General features: G+C 45.4%; 1 protein-coding gene across 3 annotated transcripts; it reads right to left on the reverse strand.

The window, feature by feature from the left end:
* Nucleotides 1–16,547: 16,547 nt before the first annotated feature.
* Nucleotides 16,548–19,242, reverse strand: Upk2 (uroplakin 2). 3 transcript variants are annotated; one of them, XM_045146422.1, is made up of 5 exons: nucleotides 19,122–19,242; nucleotides 18,469–18,600; nucleotides 17,888–18,026; nucleotides 17,346–17,416; nucleotides 16,548–16,946 (listed from the first exon to the last, which is right to left on the reverse strand). In XM_045146422.1, exons 1-5 carry the CDS (start codon nucleotides 19,195–19,197, stop codon nucleotides 16,810–16,812), a joined length of 555 nt encoding a protein of 184 aa, XP_045002357.1. In that variant the 5' UTR covers nucleotides 19,198–19,242; the 3' UTR covers nucleotides 16,548–16,809. The 3 variants fall into 3 exon arrangements, with proteins under 3 accessions (XP_045002357.1, XP_045002356.1, XP_045002358.1); XM_045146421.1 differs by having other exon boundaries at nucleotides 18,469–18,603; XM_045146423.1 differs by lacking the exon at nucleotides 18,469–18,600.
* Nucleotides 19,243–21,454: the final 2,212 nt, after the last annotated feature.

The raw sequence follows: 21,454 nt of genomic DNA on the forward strand, positions 1-21,454 counted from the left end.
CATCCTTCCTTCAGGTTTCTTTTCTTTTCTTTTTCCTTTTTTCCTTTCTTTCTTTCTTTTCCTTTTTTTGTTTTTGTTTTTGTTTTTCAAGATAGGGTCTCACTCGGGTCCAGGCTGACCTGGAATTAACTCTGTCATCTCAGGGTGGCCTTGAACTTAGGGCGATCCTCCTACCTCTGCCTCCCAAGTGCTGGGATTAAAGGCGGGCACCACCACGCCCAGCTCTTTTTCTTTTCTTTTTTTTTTTTTTAAAAATTTTTATTTATTTATTTGAGAGCGACAGACACAGAGAGAAAGACAGATAGAGGGAGAGAGAGAGAGAATGGGCGCGCCAGGGCTTCCGGCCTCTGCAAACGAACTCCAGACGCGTGTGCCCCCTTGTGCATCTGGCTAACGTGGGACCTGGGGAACCGAGCCTCGAACCGGGGTCCTTAGGCTTCACAGGCAAGCGCTTAACCACTAAGCCATCTCTCCAGCCCTCTTTTTCTTTTTTAAGGTGAAAGGTACTCCCAAGAATGGGAGTAAGGCAGTGAGTTAGAAAACAAATACATTCCAAAAACCTAAATTTTTTATGTTTTATTTTGAGGCAGATTCTTTTATTTATTTATTTTTTTAAATATTTTATTATTATTTATTTATTTATTTGAGAGCGACAGACATAGAGAGAAAGACAGATAGAGGGAGAGAGAGAGAATGGGCGTGCCAGGGCCTCCAGCCTCTGCAAACGAACTCCAGACGCGTGCGCCCCTTGTGCATCTGGCTAACGTGGGACCTGGGGAACCGAGCCTCGAACCGGGGTCCTTAGGCTTCACAGGCAAGCGCTTAACCGCTAAGCCAATTCCCCAGGACCCACATTAGCCAGATGCACAAGGGGGTGCACGTATCTGGAGTTCGTTTGCAGTGGCTGGAGGCCCTGGAGCACCCATTCATTCTCAGTCTCTCTCTCTCTGCCTCTTTCTCTCTCTGTCTGTCGCTCTCAAATAAATTAAAAAAAGATTAAAATATATATATACACACACACACACATTTTTATTAACTTTATTTCAGAGACACAGAGAGAAAGAGGGAGAGAGAGAGAAAAAATAAGATGCACGTGCCACATTGTGCATCTGGCTTATGTGGGTCCTGGGGAACTGAACTTGGGTCCTTTGGCTTCACAGGCAAATACTTTAATCACTCCAGCCCTAGTTAATTGAAAAAAAATTTTTTTTGTTATTTTTATTTATTTATTTGAGAGCAACAGACAGAGAGAGAAAGAGCAAGAGAGAAAGAGAGAATGGGCATGCCAGGGCCTTCAGCCACTGCAAACAAATGCTCCCCCTTGTGCATTTGGCTAACGTAGGTCCTGGGGAATCAAGCCTCGAACTGGGGTCCTTAGGCTTCACAGGCAAGCGCTTAACCGCTAAACCATCTCTCCAGCCCCCTAGTTAATAAAAAAAAAAAACACAACTTTTATAGCCAGGCATGGTGGCACATGCCTTTAATCCCAGCTCTTGGGAGAAGAGGTAGGAGGATCACTGTGAGTTGGAGGCCAGCCTGAGAGTACGTAGTGAATTCCTGGTCATCCTGGGCTAGAGTGAGACCCTACCTCCAAAAAACAAAATAATAATAATAAATAAGAATAATAATTTTATTTACAAATAGAGAGAGCACATGTTAGTCTCTGTTGGCACGACAAACTGCAGACATGGGCCACTTTGTACATGTAGCCCTATGTGGGTACTAAGGAATTGACCCTGTGTTATCAGGCTTTGCAGGTAACTGCCTTATCAGCTGAGCCAACTCTCCAGCCCCAAGTAGTTTTTGTGTGTGTGTGTGTGTGTGTGTGTGTGTGTGTGTGTGTGTGTGTATGCGGTTTTTTGTAGGAGGGTCTTGCTCTAGCTCTGGCTGACCTGGAATTCACTATGTCAGATTGGCCTCAAAATTTTGGCAATCCTCCTACCTCTGCTTTCTGAATGCTAGGATTAAAGACATGTACCACCATACCCAGCTTCCAGATAGTTTTCTAAAAATTATTGTTTATTTGAGAGAGAGAGAGAAAGAATGGGCACACCAGGGCCTTCAGCTGCTGCAAATGAACTCTAAATGTGTGCATCCCCTTGTGTGCATGTGCAACATTGCACACGTGTGTTACTGTGCATCTATCTTATGTGGGGACTTGGAGATTCAAACATGAGTTCTTAGGCTTCTCAAGCAAGTGCCTTAAATGCTAAGCTGTCTCTCCAGCTCCCAGGTAGTTTTTTTTTTTTTTAATTTTTACATATATTTTATATATTTATTTGAGAGAGACAATGGACATGCCAGGGCCTCCAGCCACTGCAAATGAACTCCAGATACATGCACCCCCTTGTGCATCTGGTTTATGTTGGTCCTGGAGAATTGAACCGGGATCCTTTGGCTTTGCAGGCAAACACCTTAACCTCTAAGCCATCTCTCCAGCCCCCCAGGTAGTTTTTTAATTAATTTGTTTCCGTGTGTGTGTGAGTGTGCACGCACACATGCACACACCCATGATCTCTTGCCACTGCAAATGAACACCAAATGCTTGCACCACTTTTTGCGTATGGCTTTACCTGGGTGCTGAGGAATTGAACTCAGTAGGTTTTACAAACAAGCACTTTTAACCTCTGAGTGATCTCCTCAGCCCAGAAGTTTATTTTATCTATTTTCATCGTCTCTTGCTTGTGCTTTTGGGTTCATAGCTAAGAAACTGCTGCTTCTCTAAGATTGCAAGCAATCAAGTATTGGTAAGAATGTGGAGAAAGTGTAATCCTGTACACTATTGGTGGGAATGTAAAATAGTACAGCTACCGGGGAAAATAATATAGCTATCTCTTAACAATGAAATACAGAGGGGCTGGAGAGATGGATTAGCAGCTAAGGCACTTGCCAGCAAAGCCAAAGGACCAGGTTTGATTCCTCAGTACCCACGTAAAGCCAGATGCACAAAGTGGTGCATGTGTTTGGAGTTTGCAGTGGCTAGTGGCTAGAGGCCCTGGCATGCACATTTTCTATCTGCCCACTTTTTAAATAAATACATAAAATACAAAAGCAATGAAATAAAAAAAGAAAGAAAGATAGGCCAGGCATGGTGGCATGTGCCTTTTTTTTTTTTTTTTTTTCAAGGTAGGATTTCACTCTCTAGCCCAGGCTGACCTGGAACTCACTATGTAATCTCAGGGTGGCCTTGAACTCATGGTTATCCTCCCATCTCTGCCTCCCAAGTGCTAGGATTAAAGGCATGTGCCACTATGCCTGGCTTAATTTTTATTTTATTTATTTGAAAGAGAGAGAAAGAGGAAGAGAATGGGTCCACCAGCGTCTCCAGCCCTGCAAACAAACTCCAGATGCATGTGCCACCTTGTGCATCTAGCTTACGTGGGTACTGGGGAATTGAACCTGGGTCCTTAGGCTTCACAGGCAAGCACCTTTACTCCTACACCATCTCTCCAGCCCATGGCACATGTCTTTAATCCCAGAACTCTGAGGCAGAGGTAGGAAGATTGCTGTGAGTTCCAGGTCAGCATGAGTTACATAGTGAATTCTAGGTCAGACTGGGTTAGAGCAAGACCCTACCTCAAAACAACAACAACAGCCACAGGAAAAGCCAGGTGCAGGAAGCTTCCACTCACACCGGAGCTCTCCACAAACTCTAGAAACGTGAAGGGAGAGTGGCAGTGAACAATGGAGGAGCAGATCACAAGGTAGAAGAACACGTGGAACAGTGAGAGAACTAGAGCAGCTGCGTCTCCCTCCCCTCCCCCACCACCTGTGCCCAGCTCCAGCGAACAGAGCAGTGGTCCCGGGACCTGGCCACGCCAACTTGAGCCGACAGCGGGACCCAAGCAGGAGCAGAGTCCAGCAGCAACATCAGCCGCTCTGGCACCGGCAACAGCGGCCCCAGTGGCAGCAGATCCGGCAGCAGCAGCAGTGGCAGATCCAGCAGCAGCAGCTTCAGTGGTAGCAGCGGCAGTTCCAGCAGTGGCAGCAACAGCAGCAGCAGCAGCAGCGGTGGATCCAGCAGCAGCAGCTTCAGCGGTAGCAGCGGCAGTTCCAGCAGTGGCAGCAACAGCAGCAGCAGCAGCAGCGGTGGATCCAGCAGCAGCAGCTTCAGCAACAGCAGTAGCAGTTCCAGCAGCGGGGGTGCCGATCTGCAGGGCCACAGTTGACAGGCTCGGTTTGCCCCACAGGAAAAGCCAGTGCCCAGCTCCAGAAATCAGAACAGCAGCCAAACAACCCAGCCAGCAACTTGACTGAGACCAAAACCATCCAAAAACGTAAGTGGGATTGTACCAGGGAAGGGTCTTACTTGGTCACAAGCTGACTTGCATCCCTCAACAGACCAGAAATCTTAACCTCTTTGTTGATAGAGGATCTGGTTGTTATAATAACTACTCTTGCATAAATACTCGGTACTGTTTTTGATTGAATGTGTACAGTGTTTAGTTAAATTTTAGAATCTACCTGTATTTTATTGCACTCAGCCTACTCCCATAGCAAGGAAACTCAATCCCTAGGAACACCTTTGTAGATACTCTGAGAGTCTTAAGAGCCACACCAAACAACTTAAGCTCCTACCCTGAAGATATATAACACCAAATCAATTGATACACCTAAGAATATCCAGCTGGCTAGAAAATCCAATCATTAACTTAATCCAAGATGCAAAAATATATACATTATAACACAAGAAACACTAAAAATAAAGACAATATAAATCTACCTAAAAGTATTAATGCATCAGAAATGACCTCCAGTGAGAACAAGTTAGAGGAAATGCCTAAGAAAGATTTCAAAAGAATGATTGTAAATATGTTCAAAGAAGTCAAAGAACAAATCAAAGGAATCAAAGAGGAAATCAAAGGAATCAAAGAGGAAATCAAAGAAGACGCAAGACACCAATTTAATGAAATAAAGAAGGCAATACAAGACATAAATAAGGAAATAGAAATAATAAAGAAAAACCAGTCAGAATTACTAGCAATGAAGAACACAATTAATGAAATAAAAATCTCTGTAGAAAATTTCACCAGTAGAATGGATGAAGGAGAGGACAGAATAAGCTAGAAGACCAGGTGGCAGATCTAATACAGTCTAACAAAGAGAAAGACAAACATAGAAAAGTATGAGTGGGAATTTCAAGATATTCGGGACACTATGAAAAGATCAAATATAAGAATTCAGGGCATAGTAGAAGGAGAAGAATTCCACTCCAAAGGCATAGCAGGCGTCTTCAACAAAATCATAGAAGAAAACTTCCCCCAAATTGGGAAAGAGATGCCAATGCAGATACAGGAAGCCTTTAGAACCCCAGCCAGACAAAACCCGGAAAGAACTTCTCCTCGCTATATTATTATCAAACAACCAAACACACAAACCAAAGAAAAAATATTGAAAGCAGTTAGAGAGAAAAATCAAGTTACCTACAAAGGCAAGCCCATCAGGATTACAGCAGATTATTCAACACAAACTTTAAAAGCCAGAAGGGCTTGGAGTGATGTATTCCAAGTTCTGAAAGATAACAATGGTCAACCAAGGTTACTTTATCCTGCAAAGCTATCCATTCAAATAGATGGAGAAATAAGGACATTCCATGACAAAAGCAGGTTAAAGGAGTATTTGAAGACAAAATCAGCTCTACAAAAAATACTTGATAGAATCTTCCATGCTGAAGAAAAGGAAAAGCACACATGTAAGGAACCTGGAAGAAACAAGCAATACTCAAATACTAGTTAACACAAGAGAGCAAAGGTAGAACCAGAACCACACAAAGAAATGGCAAACATAAATACATATCTTTCAATAACATTTCTTAATATCAACGGCCTCAATGCCCCAACCAAAAGACATAGGTTTGCAGACTGGGTTAAAAAGCAGGATCCAAAGCCGGGCGTGGTGGTGCATGCCTTTAATCCCAGCACTCGGGAGGCAGAGGTAGGAGGATTGCCATGAGTTCAAGGCCACCCTGAGAATACATAGTGAATTCCAGGTCAGCCTGAGCTAGAGTGAGACCCTACCTCAGAAAACCAAAAAAAAAAAAAAAAAAAAAAAAAAGCAGGATCCTACAATTTGTTGTCTCCAAGAAACTCACCTTTCTAGAAAGGATAGACATTATCTTAGGGTAAAAGGTTGGAAAACGGTGTTTCAAGCAAATGGGCCTAGAAAACAAACAGGGGTTGCTATCCTAATATCTGACAAGGTAAACTTCAGTCCAAGGTTAGTCAAGAAAGATAAGGAAGGTCACTTTATATTGATTAAGGGCACACTCCAACAGGAGGACATTACAAGCCTAAACATACGTGCACCTAACATGGGGGCTCCCAAATTCATCAAACAAACACTATTAGAACTATTGTCACAGATGACACCAAACACAGTGGTGGTAGGTGACTTTAACACCCCACTCTCATCAATTGACAGGTCATCCCAGGAAAAAATAAACAGAGAGGCAGCTGGACTAAATGAGGTCATAGAAGGAATGGACCTAACAGATATATACAGGACATTTCATCCACATGCTGCAGAATATACATTCTTTTCAGCAGCACATGGAACATTCTCTAAAATAGACCATATATTAGGACACAAAGCAAATCTCTCTCTTTTTTTTTTTTTTTTTTTTCGGGTTGAAGGTCTGTGTCTGACTGTGTTTTTTTTTTTTTAATTAGCATTTTCCATGATTATAAAAAAATATCCCATGGTAATTCCCTCCCTCCCCCCCCCAATGCTTCACCTTAAAGCCTTGGAAAAAGAAGAACAAGGCAAACCAAAAATCAGTAGATGGGAAGAAATAATAAAGATTAGGGCAGAAATTAATGAAATAGAAACAACAAAAAAATCCAAAGAATTAATGAAACAAAGAATTGGTTCTTTGAAAGGATAAACAAGATTGATAAACCCTTAGCAAATCTGACCAAAAGAAAGAGAGAAGAGACACAAATTAATAAAATCAGAGATGAAAAAGGTAACATCACAACAGATTCCAGAGAAATTCAAAAAACCATAGGGACATACTATAAAAGCATATACTCCACAAAGTATGAAAATCTGAAAGAAATGGATGAGTTCCTTGATTTATATGACCTACTTAAATTAAATCAAAATGAGATTAATCATTTAAATAGACCTATAACAATCTTGGAGATCCGAACAGTTATCAATAATCTCCCAACTAAAAAAAGCCCAGGCCCAGATGGATTCACTGCTGAATTTTACCAGACCTCCAAGGAGGAGCTAACACCATTGCTTCTTAAGCTTTTCCAGGAAATAGAAAAAGAAGGAATTCTACCAAACTCCTTCTATGAAAATTCTCAACAAAATATTGGCAAACAGAATACAAGAGTATATCAAAAAGATCATTCACCCTGACCAAGTAGGCTTTATCCCAGAGATACAGGGATGGTTCAACATACGCAAATCTATAAATATAATACATTACATAAACAGGTTGAAGGACAAAAATCACATGATCATCTCATTAGATGCAGAGAAAGCATTTGACAAAATCTAACATTCCTTCATGATAAAAGTCCTACAGAGACTGGGAATAGAAGGAACATATCTCAATATAATAAAAGCTATTTAAGACAAGCCTACAGACAACATATTACTAAATGGGGAAAAATTGGAAGCTTTTCCACTAAAATCAGGAACAAGACAAGGATGTCCACTGACCCCACTTTTATTTAATATAGTTTTGGAAGTCTTAGCCATAGCAATATGGCAAGAGACACATAAAAGGAATACAAATTGGAAAGGAAGAGATCAAGTTATCATTATTTGCAGATGACATGATTCTATAAATAAAGGACCCTAAAGACTCTACTAGCAAACTGTTAGAGCTGATCAAAACCTACAGCCATGTAGCAGTATACAAAATAAATACACAGAAATCAGTAGCCTTCATATATGCTAACAACAAACACACAGAGGATGAAATCAGAGAATCACTCCCATTCACAATTGCATCAAAAAAAAAAAAATAAAGTAAGTCATGGAAAATGCTAATAAAAATTTTTTAAAAAGTACCTTGGAATAAACCTAACCAAGGAAGTAAAGAATCTCTACAATGAGAACTTTAAAACACTCAAGCCAGAAATTGCAGAAGACACTAGAAAGTAGAGAAACATCCCGTGTTCCTGGATTGGAAGAATCAATATCGTGAAAATAGCAATCTTACCAAAAGCAATCTACACATTTAATGCAATCCCTATCAAAATTCCAAAGGCATTCTTCATGGAAATAGAAAAAAAAAATCAATAATTCATTTGGAATCACAAAAAACCTCGAATATGGGCTGGAGAGATGGCTTAGCGGTTAAGCACTTGCCTGTGAAGCCTAAGAACCCCGGTTCAAGGCTCGGTTCCCCAGGACCCATGTTAGCCAGATGCACAAGGGGGCGCACGCGTCTGGAGTTCCTTTGCAGTGGCTGGAAGCCCTGGCACACCCATTCTCTCTCTCTTCCTCTATCTGTCTTTCTCTCTATGTCTGTCGCTCTCAAATAAATAAATTAAAAATAAAAAAAAAACCCTCGAATATCTAAAATAATAATGGGCAACAAATATAAGGCTGGTGGTATCACCATACCTGATTTTAACCTATACTATAGAGCCATAGTAACAAAAACAGCGTGGTATTGGCACAAAAACAGACATGTAGATCAGTGGAACAGAATAGAGGATGCAGATGTAAGTCCAGGTAGCTATAGCCACCTGATATTCAATAAAAATGCCAAAAATACTCATTGGAGAAAAGACAGCCTCTTCAGCAAGTGGTGTTGGAAAAACTGGATATATATCTGTAGAAGGATGAAAATAGATTCTTCTCTCTCTCCATGCACAAGAATTAAGTCCAAATGGATTAAAGACCTTAACATCAGACCTGAAATTCTGAAACTGCTAGAGGAAAAAGTAGGGGAAACCCTTCAACATATTGGTCTTGGCAAAGACTTTCTGAATACAACCCCAATTGTTCAGGCAATAAAACCACAGATTAATCACTGGGACCTCATGAAATTACAAAGATTTTGCACTGCAAAGGACACAGTAAAAAAAGCAAAGAGGCATCCTACAGAATGGGAAAAAGTCTTTGCCAGCTTTATATCTGATAGAGGATTAATATCTAGGATATACAAAGAACTCAAAAAGTTAAATAATAAGGAATCAAACAAGCCAATCAAAAAATGGGCTATGGAGCTAAATAGAGAGTTCTCAAAGGAAGAAATACGAATGGCATATAAGCATCTAAAAAAATGTTCTACGTCACTAGTCATCAGGGAAATGCAGATTAAAACTACATTGAGATTCCATCTCACTCCTGTCAGATTGGCCACCATCATGAAAACAAATGATCATAAATGTTGGCGGGGATGTGGAAAAAAAGGAACCCTTCTGCACTGCTGGTGGGAATGCAATCTGGTCCAGCCATTGTGGAAAACAGTGTGGAGGTTCCTAAAGCAGCTAGAGATTGATCTACCATATGACCCAGCTATAGCACTCCTAGGCATATATCCAAAGGACTCATCTCATTTCCTTAAAGTACGTGCTCAACCATGTTTATTGCTGCTCAATTTATAATAGCTGGGAAATGGAACCAGCCTAGATGTCCCTCAACAGATGAGTGGATAATGAAGATGTGGCACATTTATACAATGGAGTTCTACTCAGCGGTAAAGAAAAATGAAGTTATGAAATTTTTAGGAAAATGGATGGATCTGGAAAGGATTATACTAAGTGAGGTAACCCAGGCCCAGAAAGCCAAGCGCCACATGTTCTCCCTCATATGTGGATCCTAGCTACAGATGATTGGGCTTCTGCGTGAGAAGGAAAATACTTAGTAGCAGAGGCCAATAAGTTAAAAAGGAGATATAAAGGGAAGAGAAAGGAAGGGAGGAGGGAACTTAATAGGTTGGTATTGTATATATGTAAGTACAATGATTGAGATGGGGAGGTAATATGATGGAGAATGGAATTTCAATGGGGAAAGTGCGGGGGGGGGGGAAAGGGTGGGTATTACCATGGGATATTTTTTATAATCATGGAAAATGTCAATAAAAATTGTGAAAAGAAAAAAAAAATTAAAATTGAAAAAAAAATAATTAAACAACAACAACAACAAAAATGTAAAAGACAAATAAATGGAGTTCAAGTCTGTAGCTGGGGAGATGATTCAGCAGTTAAGAGAGCTCACCAGCCTTAAGGTCCTGAGTGGGCCTATTCATCTGAATTCAATCCCAGCATTCACATGTTAAAAAAAAAAAAAAAAAGCTCGGTATGCCTATGCATGCCTATAACCCCAGTCATGTGAGTAGCAGAGATTGGAGAATTGCTGGGGCTTGCCCATCAGTCTGACCAAAAATGGCAGCTGCCTAGGCTGAAGAGATGGTTTAGCAGTTTTCTTTAGCACTTGCAAGTTTAGCACTTGCCTGAAAAGCCAAAGGACCCAGGTTCAATTCCCTGGGACCCATGTAAGTCATATGCATAAGGTGGTACATTGGGAGTTCGGTTGCAGTGGCTAGAGGCTCTCTCTTAATCTCTCTCTCCCTCTTTTGCTTTCTCTTAAATAAATAAAAATAAATAGAAGGCTGGAGAGATGGCTTAGCGGTTAAGGCATTTGTCTGCAAAGCCAAAGAACCTCAATTTGATTCCCTAGGACCCACGTAAACCAGATGCACAAGGGGGACATGCGTCTGGAGTTTGTATCCAGAGGCTGGAAGCCCTGGCATGCCCATTCTCTCTCTCTCTCCCTCTCTCTGCCTTTTTTTCTCTCTCTCTCTCAAATAAACAAATAAAAATAAATAATAATTTTTTTTTAAAAAAAAATGGGTTCAGTGAAAGACTCTGTCACAAAGAAACAGGTGAACAATAGAGGACACCAGTGTTCTCCTCTGGCTTGCACGCATGTGCATATGAGGCACACATATTTGCACACACATATGCATGTACCACACACACACAACAGGAATGCAATTCTAACATATGATTTAACGTGGATATGTAACATGGATGGACACTGAAGACATTATGCACCCTGAAGACATTATGAAATATGCTAGGCACAAAAGGACAATTTTTTAAATTTTTATTTACTTATTTGGAAGAGAGGGAGAAAATGGGTGCACCAGGGCCTCCAGCCCTGCCAACAGACTCCAGATGCATGCACCCCATTGTGCATCTGGCTTACGTGGGTCCTGGGTTGAACCTGGGTCCTTTTGGCTTTACAAACGAGCACCTTAGCTGCTAAGGCATCTTTCCAGCTCAGGACAAAATTTTATATGAAGTATCTAGAATAGCCTAGTTCACACACAAAAGTAGAGTGGTGGTTGCTCAAGACTGGGGAGGTAGTAATAGAGAGCTATTATTTAGTGGACTTAGTGTCTCATTGGAATGACATAACATTCTGTAAATTGGTAGTGGTCATGATTGCAGAATGCTGAAAATCTACTTAGGGCCAGGCCAAGGCAGTGGCTCAGTGGTAAAGCACTTGTTTGGCATGCAGGACACTGACTTCATCCCCACAACCACTACACTAAGAAAGAAAGAAAAGAAAAGAAAAGAAAAGAAAAGAAAAGAAAAGAAAAAAAGAAAGAAAAGGAAGGAAGGAAGGAAGGAAGACAGGAAGACAGGAAGAAAGAAAGAAAGAAATGCCCCAAAGGAAAATATGTTATAATAGAAAATTTATGTCAGGTATGTCATTTCAGACTGCTACATATTGGAATCTCTTGGGTGGTGGTCTTCCAAAAAGAAGCCTGGGGCTGGAGAGATGACTCAGTGGTTAAAAGCACTTGTTTTCAAAGTGTAATGGCCTAGGTTTGATTCCCCAGTATCCACATAAAGCCAGATGCACAAATGGGTGCATGTATCTGGAGTTTGTTTGCAGCAGCAGGAGGCCATGGCACACCTATACTCTCTCACTCTCTTTTTCTCTTTCTGTCAAATAATTTTATTTTTTTCCAAGGTAGGGTCTCGCTCTAGCCCAGGCTGACCTGGAACTCAGAGTGATCGTACCTCTCCTCCCTAAGTGCTGGGATTAAAGGTGTGTGCCACCATGCCCAAATCAAATAAGTGTTTTTTTTTTTTTTTTTAAGTGTCTGGCTCCAGGCTGGAAAGATGATTCAGTGGTTAAGGTGCTTGCCTGTCAAGCCTGACAACCTGGGTTCAATTCCCCAGTACTAGTATAAAGCCAGATGCACAAAGTGGCCATACATCTGGAGTTCGTTTGCAGGAGCTAGAAGCTCTAACACACCCATTCTCTCTCTCTCTCCTCTCTCTCACCTCTCTGCTTGCAAATAAATAAACAAATGTCTGTCTTTCATCTGCAAGCATTCTAATCCTGGTATGTGTTAAAGCGCCCCACAGGATTCTAATGTATGTGTATTAACAGTTAGCTTGTCAGGAAGCGTAGACACCTAAATCTCCCAGGACCCATATAGGGAGAGTGGAGAGCCTAAATCCTCCTCCTTGTAGGACATGTTCTCTCTGATCTGCCTAACTTTGTGCTCAGCTCAGTTCAGCTTACCCAAACTTAGGAACGACTACAGTGCATACTCCTCATCACTCCCAGCATTTATGGCACTTGTATTTATTTATGTTTTAAAAATTATTTATTTGTTGGGCTGGAGAGATGGCTTAGCAGTTAAGCACTTGCCTGTGAAGCCTAAGGACTCTGGTTCAAGGCTCAATTCCCCAGGACCCACGTTAGCTAGCCACAAACCCACAACGGGGTGCACGCGTCTGGAGTTCATTTGCAGTGGCTGGAGGCCCTGGCACACCCATCCTTTCTCTCTCTGTCTCTCCTTCTTTCTCTATCTGTCGCTCTCAAATAAATAAATACAAATAAAAAATATTTAAAGGGGCTGGATAGATGGTTTATTGGTTAAGACATTTGCTGCAAAGCCAAAGGACCCAGGTTCAATCCCCCAGAACCCACATAAACCAGATGTACATGGTAGTGCGAGTTTGTTTGCAGTGGCTGGAGGCCCTGGTGCACCCATTCTCTCTCCCTCTCTCTCTGTCTCTGTCTCTCGTAAATAAATAAAGTGAAAATTAAAAAAATATATATTTTAAAAAATATTTTAAAACTATTTATTTGTAAAGAGGGTGGAAGAGTTAGAGAGCATAAGTGAGTCTATCAGCCCTTCTTGTCACTGTCCATGAACTCCAGATGCATGAGCTACTTTGTGTATCTGGCTTTATGTGGGTACTGGGGAATTGAACTCTGCTGTCATGCTTTGCAAGCAAACACTTTAGCCACTGAGCAATCTCTCAGCCCCCTTTTTTGAGACAGGGTCTCAAGTAGCCTAGGCTAGCTTTGAACTTCTTATTCTCCTGCCTTCATCTCCCGTCTGGGATTATAGGTGTGTGCCACCATACTCAGTCAATAGTGTATATTAGATTGCTTACATTTTGGGTTTTTTTTTAATTTTTTTTTGTTATTTTTATTTACTTATTTGAGAATGACAGACAGAGAAAGAGGCAGATAGACAGAGGGAGAAAGAACGGGCACGCCAGGGCCTCCAGCCATTGCGCGCCTCCTTGTGCATCTGGCTAACGTGGGTTCTAGGGAATTGAGCCTCGAACTGGGGTCCTTAGGCTTCACAGGCAAGTGCTTAACCAATAAGCCATGTCTCCAGCACCAGATTGCTTACATTTTGGATGCTCTGTGTCTACCATTCATTGTATTGGACACTATGTTTTCTTTTTTGGATTTTTCAGGTAGGGTCTCACTCTGGCCCAGGCTGACCTGGAATTAGTTACATAGTCTCAGGGCTGCCTTGAACTCATGGTGATTATTCTACCTCTGTGCCACCATTCCCGGCAACACTGTCTTTTCATAGTTTATGGCTTGCACCTTCAATAGCATCTGGCACCTGATAAATATTCAGTCAGTATTTGTGAACGAAGAGTACTGAGATACGCCACCGCTTTGCTAGCAATGGCATCTTCTCTTGCCTTGAGCCTCTTCCTGGGCACCTCCCCCAGGAGACCACTGCCGGTGAGGCAACCCCAGCTCCTCAGTAACCAACCATGTGCAACCTTAAGGTGGTGATCAAAACTGCATAGAGAAGGACATTGCGGCCCAAATCAAGAAGGAGTTTGAGCTGGGTGTGGTGGCGCACACCTTTAATCCCAGCACAAGAGGCAGAGGTAGGACGATCACTGTGAGTTCGAGGCCACCCTGAGACTCCATAGTGAATTCCAGGTCAGCCTGAGCTACAGTGAAACCCTACCTCGAAAAAAAATAAAAAAATAGAGAAAGAGAGAGAGAATGGGCACGTCAGGGCCTTTAGCTGCTGCAAATAAACTCCAGAAGCATGTGCCACCTTGAGCATCTGTGGCTTATGTGGGTCCTGGGGAATGGAGCCTGAGTCTTCTAGCTTTGCAGGCAAGTGCCTTAACCATTAAGCCATCCCTCCAGCCCCCCCCCCCCAAAAAATAGCACTGTTGTCCTTCTCCCCTGTTGCCTACTTCTGGGCTCTGGTGTTACTTTAGAAAGAGAATGCCATAACTGTTGCAGCCAGGCATGGTGGCTCACACCTATTTGCATAGTTAGTTCACTATTCTTTCTTTAGGGAAGCCCTCTGACCCCCACTGTCCCCCGTCAGGTGTCCCTATCTTTTCCTGACCATGATTCATTACTATGTGTTTGTGTGATTTTTCCCAGCACTTGGGGGACTGAAGCAGCTCTGCTGCAAGGTCAAGGCCAACTCTAGGCTACTATCTCCAAACACACATCTTCACCCCAAATAGGACTCAGATGGCAGAACAAAGTATAATCGCAAGAATACTAACTCAGTGACCCAACGAGTTTATTGGGGTTACTAACAGAGAATGCAGAGGGTTACTTATAGGAACGTAGAGCCCTCAAAGTGTCCATTTTGATGGGGCTCCTTGTGTCAAGATTCCTCCTTGGATGCTCCTCCCTCAGCCTCAGGGTGAAGGCTCCTTACAGAGCATGAGGATCCCAGAGCAGCCTCACCACTGAAAAGTCTCATCCCACCCTGAATGACAACTTCCCCATGGCCACTTCCAGAAGCTTCTCTTCCCTGTTCAGGAGTAATGGGACCAACAGAGTGACACTACATCAGAACCCACTGCATCAGGATTACCCCTGAGGATTCTCTTCCCTAACCCTCAGGGTGAGGGCTTACTTACAGAGCATGCGACCCCAGAGCAGTCCTTCAGTGGAACTCACTGTATCCAGATTACCCCCACCCTGTGCTCCCCCTTCAGTCTCAAGATAAGGGCTTACTTAGAGATTATTAGACCCTAGAGCAGCACTTTATTGGGGCTCAGAATGATTGGATTACTCTCATGGATGCTCTTCCCTCAGTCTCAGGAGAGGGTTTACTTACAGAGCATGGAGACCCCAAAGAAACCACTTCAGTGGAGTTCACTGTTCCTTGGTCTTGCATGCCCCTCAGGCCAAAGCAATTGCTGTCAGGGAACTTGCCTTTTGATGGGGGACAGCTGAATAATCACACAAACACATAGTAATGAATCATGGTCGGAACAAGATAGGGACACCTGACGGGGGACAGTGGAGGTCAGGGGGCTTCCCTAAAGAAAGAATAGTGAACTAACTATGCAAATAGTTGTGGAGAGAGTCTGGGAATATTCACAAGAGCAGTTCAGGCATATGGAATCTTCTACAGAAGTCCTGAGACAAGAGGAAACACAGGACACTGGAGGCATGGTGGTAAAAGTTGAGGGGAGATTATAGGATACCTTAAAGCCTGAGAAACCTGGCCTTAAGGCTCATTTTAAGGTTTTTTAAAATTGGATATGGTGATTTATACCTATAATCCCAGCATTCTGAAGGCTGAGGTAGGAGGATGGCCATGAGTTCAAGGCCAGTCTGGGCTAGAGTGAGACCTTGCTTCAAAACAACAAACAGGGGCTAGAGAGATGGCTTAGTGGTTAAAGGCGCTGGCTTGAGAAACCTGATGGCCTGGGATTCAATACCCCCAGTACCCACGTGTAGCCAGATGCAAAGTGGTGCTTTCTAAATAAATATAGTAAAACAAAACAACAACAACCAAAACACCTGGTTTTCACCCTAGGAGCAATGTCAAGGTCACTACTTCTCATTAGGACCACATACTGGTGAGGACAAAAATGAATGGGGGGGCACTGCTGCCTGGCTCTCTCCCCCCAGGCTGTCTCTTTCTAGAGCCCCTTCAGCCGGTGCTTGGGTATGCTCCAGTGCCCTAGCTTGGGTCTCACCCTGGAGACACTGTCTTTGTCTTTTCCTCAGTAGTACCCCTCGGTCTGCCAGCTCCTATGCCAACTTCCTCCTGGTGCTTCAGCCCCAGGTTCCACCCCCAGCCCAGATGCATGCAAAGTCCTGCTTGGGTCACCTGCTGAGGGCAGGGGTGCAAAACCACAGCCCAGGTGTGAGGCCGGGAGCTCTGCCTCCTGGGATCTCATGGCCTCTGCCCCTGCCTGCTTCCCTCATGGGAAGAGTGACTCTGAGACTGAGGACTGCAAGAGTGTGCCTGGCATTGACATTGATTCCATAGGCTTGCACACAAGGTCAGCACACTAAAGGGGTATTCAGAGCTTTATTGTGAGAACGGAGCTCATGGGGGGAGTGGTGGCTGCTCTGGTGGTGAGAGGGGTAAAATAGGAGGTAAGTTGGCTTTGATGGGAGTGCCGTGAGGGTGAGACGCGGGCAAGGAGAGGGACGCAGTTAGGGAAGGACTCGGGGGGTGGGAGGGGGAGGCACTGAAGGAGCCCTGGGAAGAGCAGGCTGGAGACAGGGGTAGAGCTGGGACTTCTTTGAGCAGCCTGTGGCACAGGGGAGACCTCCTCACTTTCGGGCACCCACTGCCAGGGCGATGATGAGGCCTACAACCAGCAGGAACATGGCCACGGACAGCAGCACTGTAATGACCACCATCCCTCCTGTTCTGGCCATTCCAAGCCCGATGGACTCCACGCGCCTTCCTATCAGAAGAGAAGGGGGTGTGTTTTTGTGAGCAACAGGGGCCCCTAGCCACCTGAGGCTCACAGCTGAGCCTCGTATCCAGCCATCCGAGCAGCTGCCTGTTCAGCCGTTACTTCAACTATCCAGGCAATCAGTGGACTCCTCACACTGGCTCTTAGGAGTCAGGTCCCACGTGAGTCACTTGAGGACACAGAAATTAGGAGGACACTGTTCCTCCCCAGTTGGGCAGAGGAGCAGATGAGTCAATAGGAGGCTGCCAGTCCAAACACTCAGCCGCAGGAAAGGGAAGCCACGCTGTTGAGGGAGTGCAGCTGAGAGGGGGCAGCCAACCCACGCTGGGGGATGAGATGGGAGGCCTGGGGACCCCGATGTGTGAATGATGTGGGAGTGTTACTTACGAGGAAGTGTGGACATCGGGGTCTCTCGACTGGACTCAGTAGATGTCCCCTTCTGTACTTGATAGGAAATGCTTTGCGGTGGGGGTTGAGAGAAAGCAGAGTGCATATATAGTTCTTGAGGGCAAAAAGGACCCAGTCCAGGGCTGGAGAGATGGCTTAGCGGTTAAGCGCTTGCCTGTGAAGCCTAAGGACCCCGGTTCGAGGCTCGGTTCCCCAGGTCCCACGTTAGCCAGATGCACAAGGGGGCGCACGCGTCTGGAGTTCGTTTGCAGTGGCTGGAGGCCCTGGCGCGCCCATTCTCTCTCTCCCTCTATCTGTCTTTCTCTCTGTGTCTGTCGCTCTCAAATAAATAAATTAAAAAAAAAAAAAAAAGGACCCAGTCCAGCCCTCAGCCCCTTCAGGGTCTTGCCTCCCATGTGTGCCATCCTGAGGAAGAGGAATACTTTTCACATCCTGTGCCCTCCCTTCCTCAAGCTGGCAGACCTCTCTTCCCGTACCCCATTCCTGCATGTGCCCCAAGCTTCATTGGAGTGGGTACCTACTAGTATTTGGTTCCTGGTGTGAGGTTTGTCACCTGATAGGCACTGAGTCGAGTGACTGTGTAGCCCCCTCCACTGTCCACTACGCTCACCAGCTCCCTGCGTCCCCGGCACGGCGGCACCACAAAGTTCGACTTCACCACTAGGGGGGAATGGGCAGCAAAGGCAAGGGTTAAGTTTCTGGAGGCCCGACGGCGGAGGAGCAGCTCTTAAGAGTGTGGATGACTTGGTGGGCTGGAGAGGTGGCTTAGCGGTTAAGCGCTTGCCTGTGAAGCCTAAGGACCCCGGTTCGAGGCTCGGTTCCCCAGGTTCCACGTTAGCCAGATGCACAGGGGGAGCACGCGTCTGGAGTTCGTTTGCAGAGGCTGGAAGCCTTGGCGTGCCCATTCTCTCTCTCTCCCTCTATCTGTCTTTCTCTCTGTGTCTGTCGCTCTCAAATAAATAAATAAATATTTTTAAAAAAAAGAGTGTGGAGGACTTGGGAAAGGGGCTAACTGGCATGAATGGGGGGAAGGGATGTTGGAAGTGTCCTGGCCAAAGCGCTGCTGGAAAGCGAGGGGATTCCTGGGGAAGGGGTGGCCGACCTTTGCTGTCATTGGCTCTCCGGACCATCAGTGTGGCGTTACCTCCCGTGAGGTGACATGGGGGCAAGGCAACTAGCAAGCTTTCTGTTAGTGCTGGGGACAGCAGACCAGAGAGGCTTGAGATGTTGAAGTCTGCTGGGAAGACAGGAGGGAGCTTCGATGGGATCAACCGACCCTCCCAACCTTTAGATCTGGTCACATCCCCTTGGGGGCAGCGTGAAGGAAGCAGAGTACACCTTCTCTTCCCGGGCCATCCGCAGAATAGCCTGTTCTGTGTGGGCCTGACCACCAGGTGGCAGGCTTGAGCCACAGATGCTGGATACTGGGCTGCCTGGGAGCCAAACCCGGGAGGCTGGGAGATGGGCAGCACCAAGCCACTTAAACCCCTGGTTCCCAGCAAGCCATTTGCCAGGACACCTCCAACACCCCTTCACCACGGCCCGCAGCTCTGGTCCCCTTCCCACACTTGTCTCCTGGGTTTGGAGGAAGCCCGGGAGTGTGCCGGGGACCCAGCATCTAATGCCTGGTCACTACCTCATGAGCCCTTGACACCTAACAACCAGATCAGCTTCCCTCTTGAGAGTCCTGGAAGACACAGTACCCGTGTCTAGTCCTCTGAAACCCTTCTCACTCCCACCAGAAACAGCAGAGACCTGCAGCCCCTGGAGCCAGGACAGCCAGTAGAATCAGGATCAAGGGCAAAGTCTGGACAGGCAGCCTGGATGCCATGCTGGGCTGGGAGCTGGAACCTCGAACAGGCTCTGGCAGGCTGGAGCTTCCTTAGGCAAGTGAGGCCTTGGCCCCAGGGTGGCTGATTTTGTCTTGAGGGTAGGAGGGGCTAGAAGGGAATCCAGTCCAACCTGCCCCTTGGGCACTCTAGCCTCAGGGAGGGGCCCTCAGACAGGTTTTGCAGGATGGGGAGCTGGCCCTTAGGCTTGGCTGGGTGCTGGCAGCTTTGCTAGCTGCAGGGAAATAGGATAAATCACCCCATCTTCTGGAATTCCCATGATGAAAGCACAAAATTTCTATGAGCATACGTGCATGTCTCTAGTCTGGGCTGTAGGAGCTGCCCCAGGGTTTTCTCGGGCGGGGGGGGGGGGCATGAGTTCTGAAGTTGCTCTGGTGCATAGGAAAAAGAGAGCCACCCTGAGTGCACTGAATAAGGATGGAAGAGAAGGAGACTAAATAATAGGGGGCTGGGGAGGGGATGACAGAGTTCTAGTTCCTAGTGTTGACTGAAGTGATAATGCAGACCTCCAGATATCTCTTGCAGGTGGGGACAAAGGAGGCCAGGTAAGGCTTCCTCCAGAGAAGCCAGAGAAGTGACACTGGTCTAGTCTAGCAGGGGGAGGACCAGGTGTACAGTCAGCCTTGAGGAGTAAACCTTTGTTGAGCTGACTGAGAATAAAGAAAGGAAAAGGTCAGAAAACAAAGACAGGAGGATCTGGGGTTCAAGGGCAGCCTGGGCTATCCAGTAAGACCCAAAACAAAAAGCCGGGGGAGCCGGGCAGGGTGGCACATGCCTTTAATCCCGCACTTTGGAGGCAGAGGTAGGAGGATCGCCATGAGTTCGAGGCCACCCTGAGACTCCATAGTGAATTCCAGGTCAGCCTGGGCTAGAGTGAGACCCTACCTCAACACCCCCCCCAAAAAAATCCGGGTGTGGTGGTGCACACTAATCAGAGCACTTGGGGGGCAGAGGTAGGAGGATCGCTGTGAGTTCAAGGCTACCCTGAGACTGCATAGTGAATTCCAGGTCAGCCTGGACTAGGGTGAGACCCTACCTTGCAAAAACAAGAACAAACAAACAACATTAAAAAAAAAAAAAAGGAAGAAAGAAAGAAGGGAAGAAAAGAAAGAAAAAGGGCTGGGATGTGTAGCTCAGTGGTAGAGCCCATGCTTTGTATGCACAAGGCTTTGGGTTCTGTCCCTGGCTCTACAAAAGTAACAGAGAGACCTGATAGGAGGAAACCAGAGACGCTTTTCTGACTGTCTTCCACCCCAGGCTCAACACAGAGAAGTGAAGGAGCTCTGGGCAGAGGGAGAGGAGAGGCAAGATGTGCACGCCAACACCCCTACTCTGAGCTCTAAATGCTCACAAAATCTTTTTTTTAAAAAAATTTATTTATTTGAGGGCTGGAGAGATGGCTTAGTGGTTAAGCACTCGCCTATGAAGCCTATGGACCCTGGTTCGAGGCTCGGTTCCCCAGGTCCCACGTTAGCCAGATGCACAAGGGGGCACATGCGTCTGGAGTTTGTTTGCAGAGGCTGGAAGCCCTGGCGCGCCCATTCTCTCTCTCTCCCTCTATCTGTCTTTCTCTCTGTGTCTGTTGCTCTCAAATAAATAAATAAAAAATGAACAAAAAAAAAAGTTTAAAAAAATTTATTTATTTGAGAGCAACAAACAGAAAGAGGCAGATAGACAGAGAATGCCAGGGCCTCCAGCCACTGCAAAGAAACTCCAGGCATGTGCGCCCCCTTGTGCACCTTGGCTAATGTGGGTCCTGGGGAATCAAGCCTCGAACTGGGGTCCTTAGGCTTCACAGGCAAGCACTTAACTGCTAAGCCATCTCTCCAGCCCCCCTCACAAAATCTTTTTTATTTTTTTCAAGTTAGAGTCTCAGCCGGGCGTGGTGATGCACGCCTTTAATCCTAGCACTTGGGAGGCAGAGGTAGGAGGATCACCATGAGTTCGAGGCCACCCTGAGACTACATAGTTAATTCCAGGTCAGCCTGGACCAGAGTGAGACCCTACCTCGAAAAAAACTAAAAGCAAAAACAAACAACAACAACAAAAACCCCACTAATTTCAAGTTAGAGTCTCCCTCTAATCCAGCCTGTTCTGGAATTCACTGAGTAGTATCAAGGTGGCTTCGAACTCACGGTGGACTTCCTACCTCTGCTGTCTGAGTGCTGGGAATGCTGGGATTCAAGGCGTACGCCACCCCTCCCTGGCTCTCACTTTCTTGACTAACAGTCATCCTGA

This window comes from Jaculus jaculus, chromosome 3 (assembly GCF_020740685.1).
Source record: "Jaculus jaculus isolate mJacJac1 chromosome 3, mJacJac1.mat.Y.cur, whole genome shotgun sequence".
Taxonomy (NCBI): Eukaryota; Metazoa; Chordata; class Mammalia; order Rodentia; family Dipodidae; genus Jaculus; species Jaculus jaculus.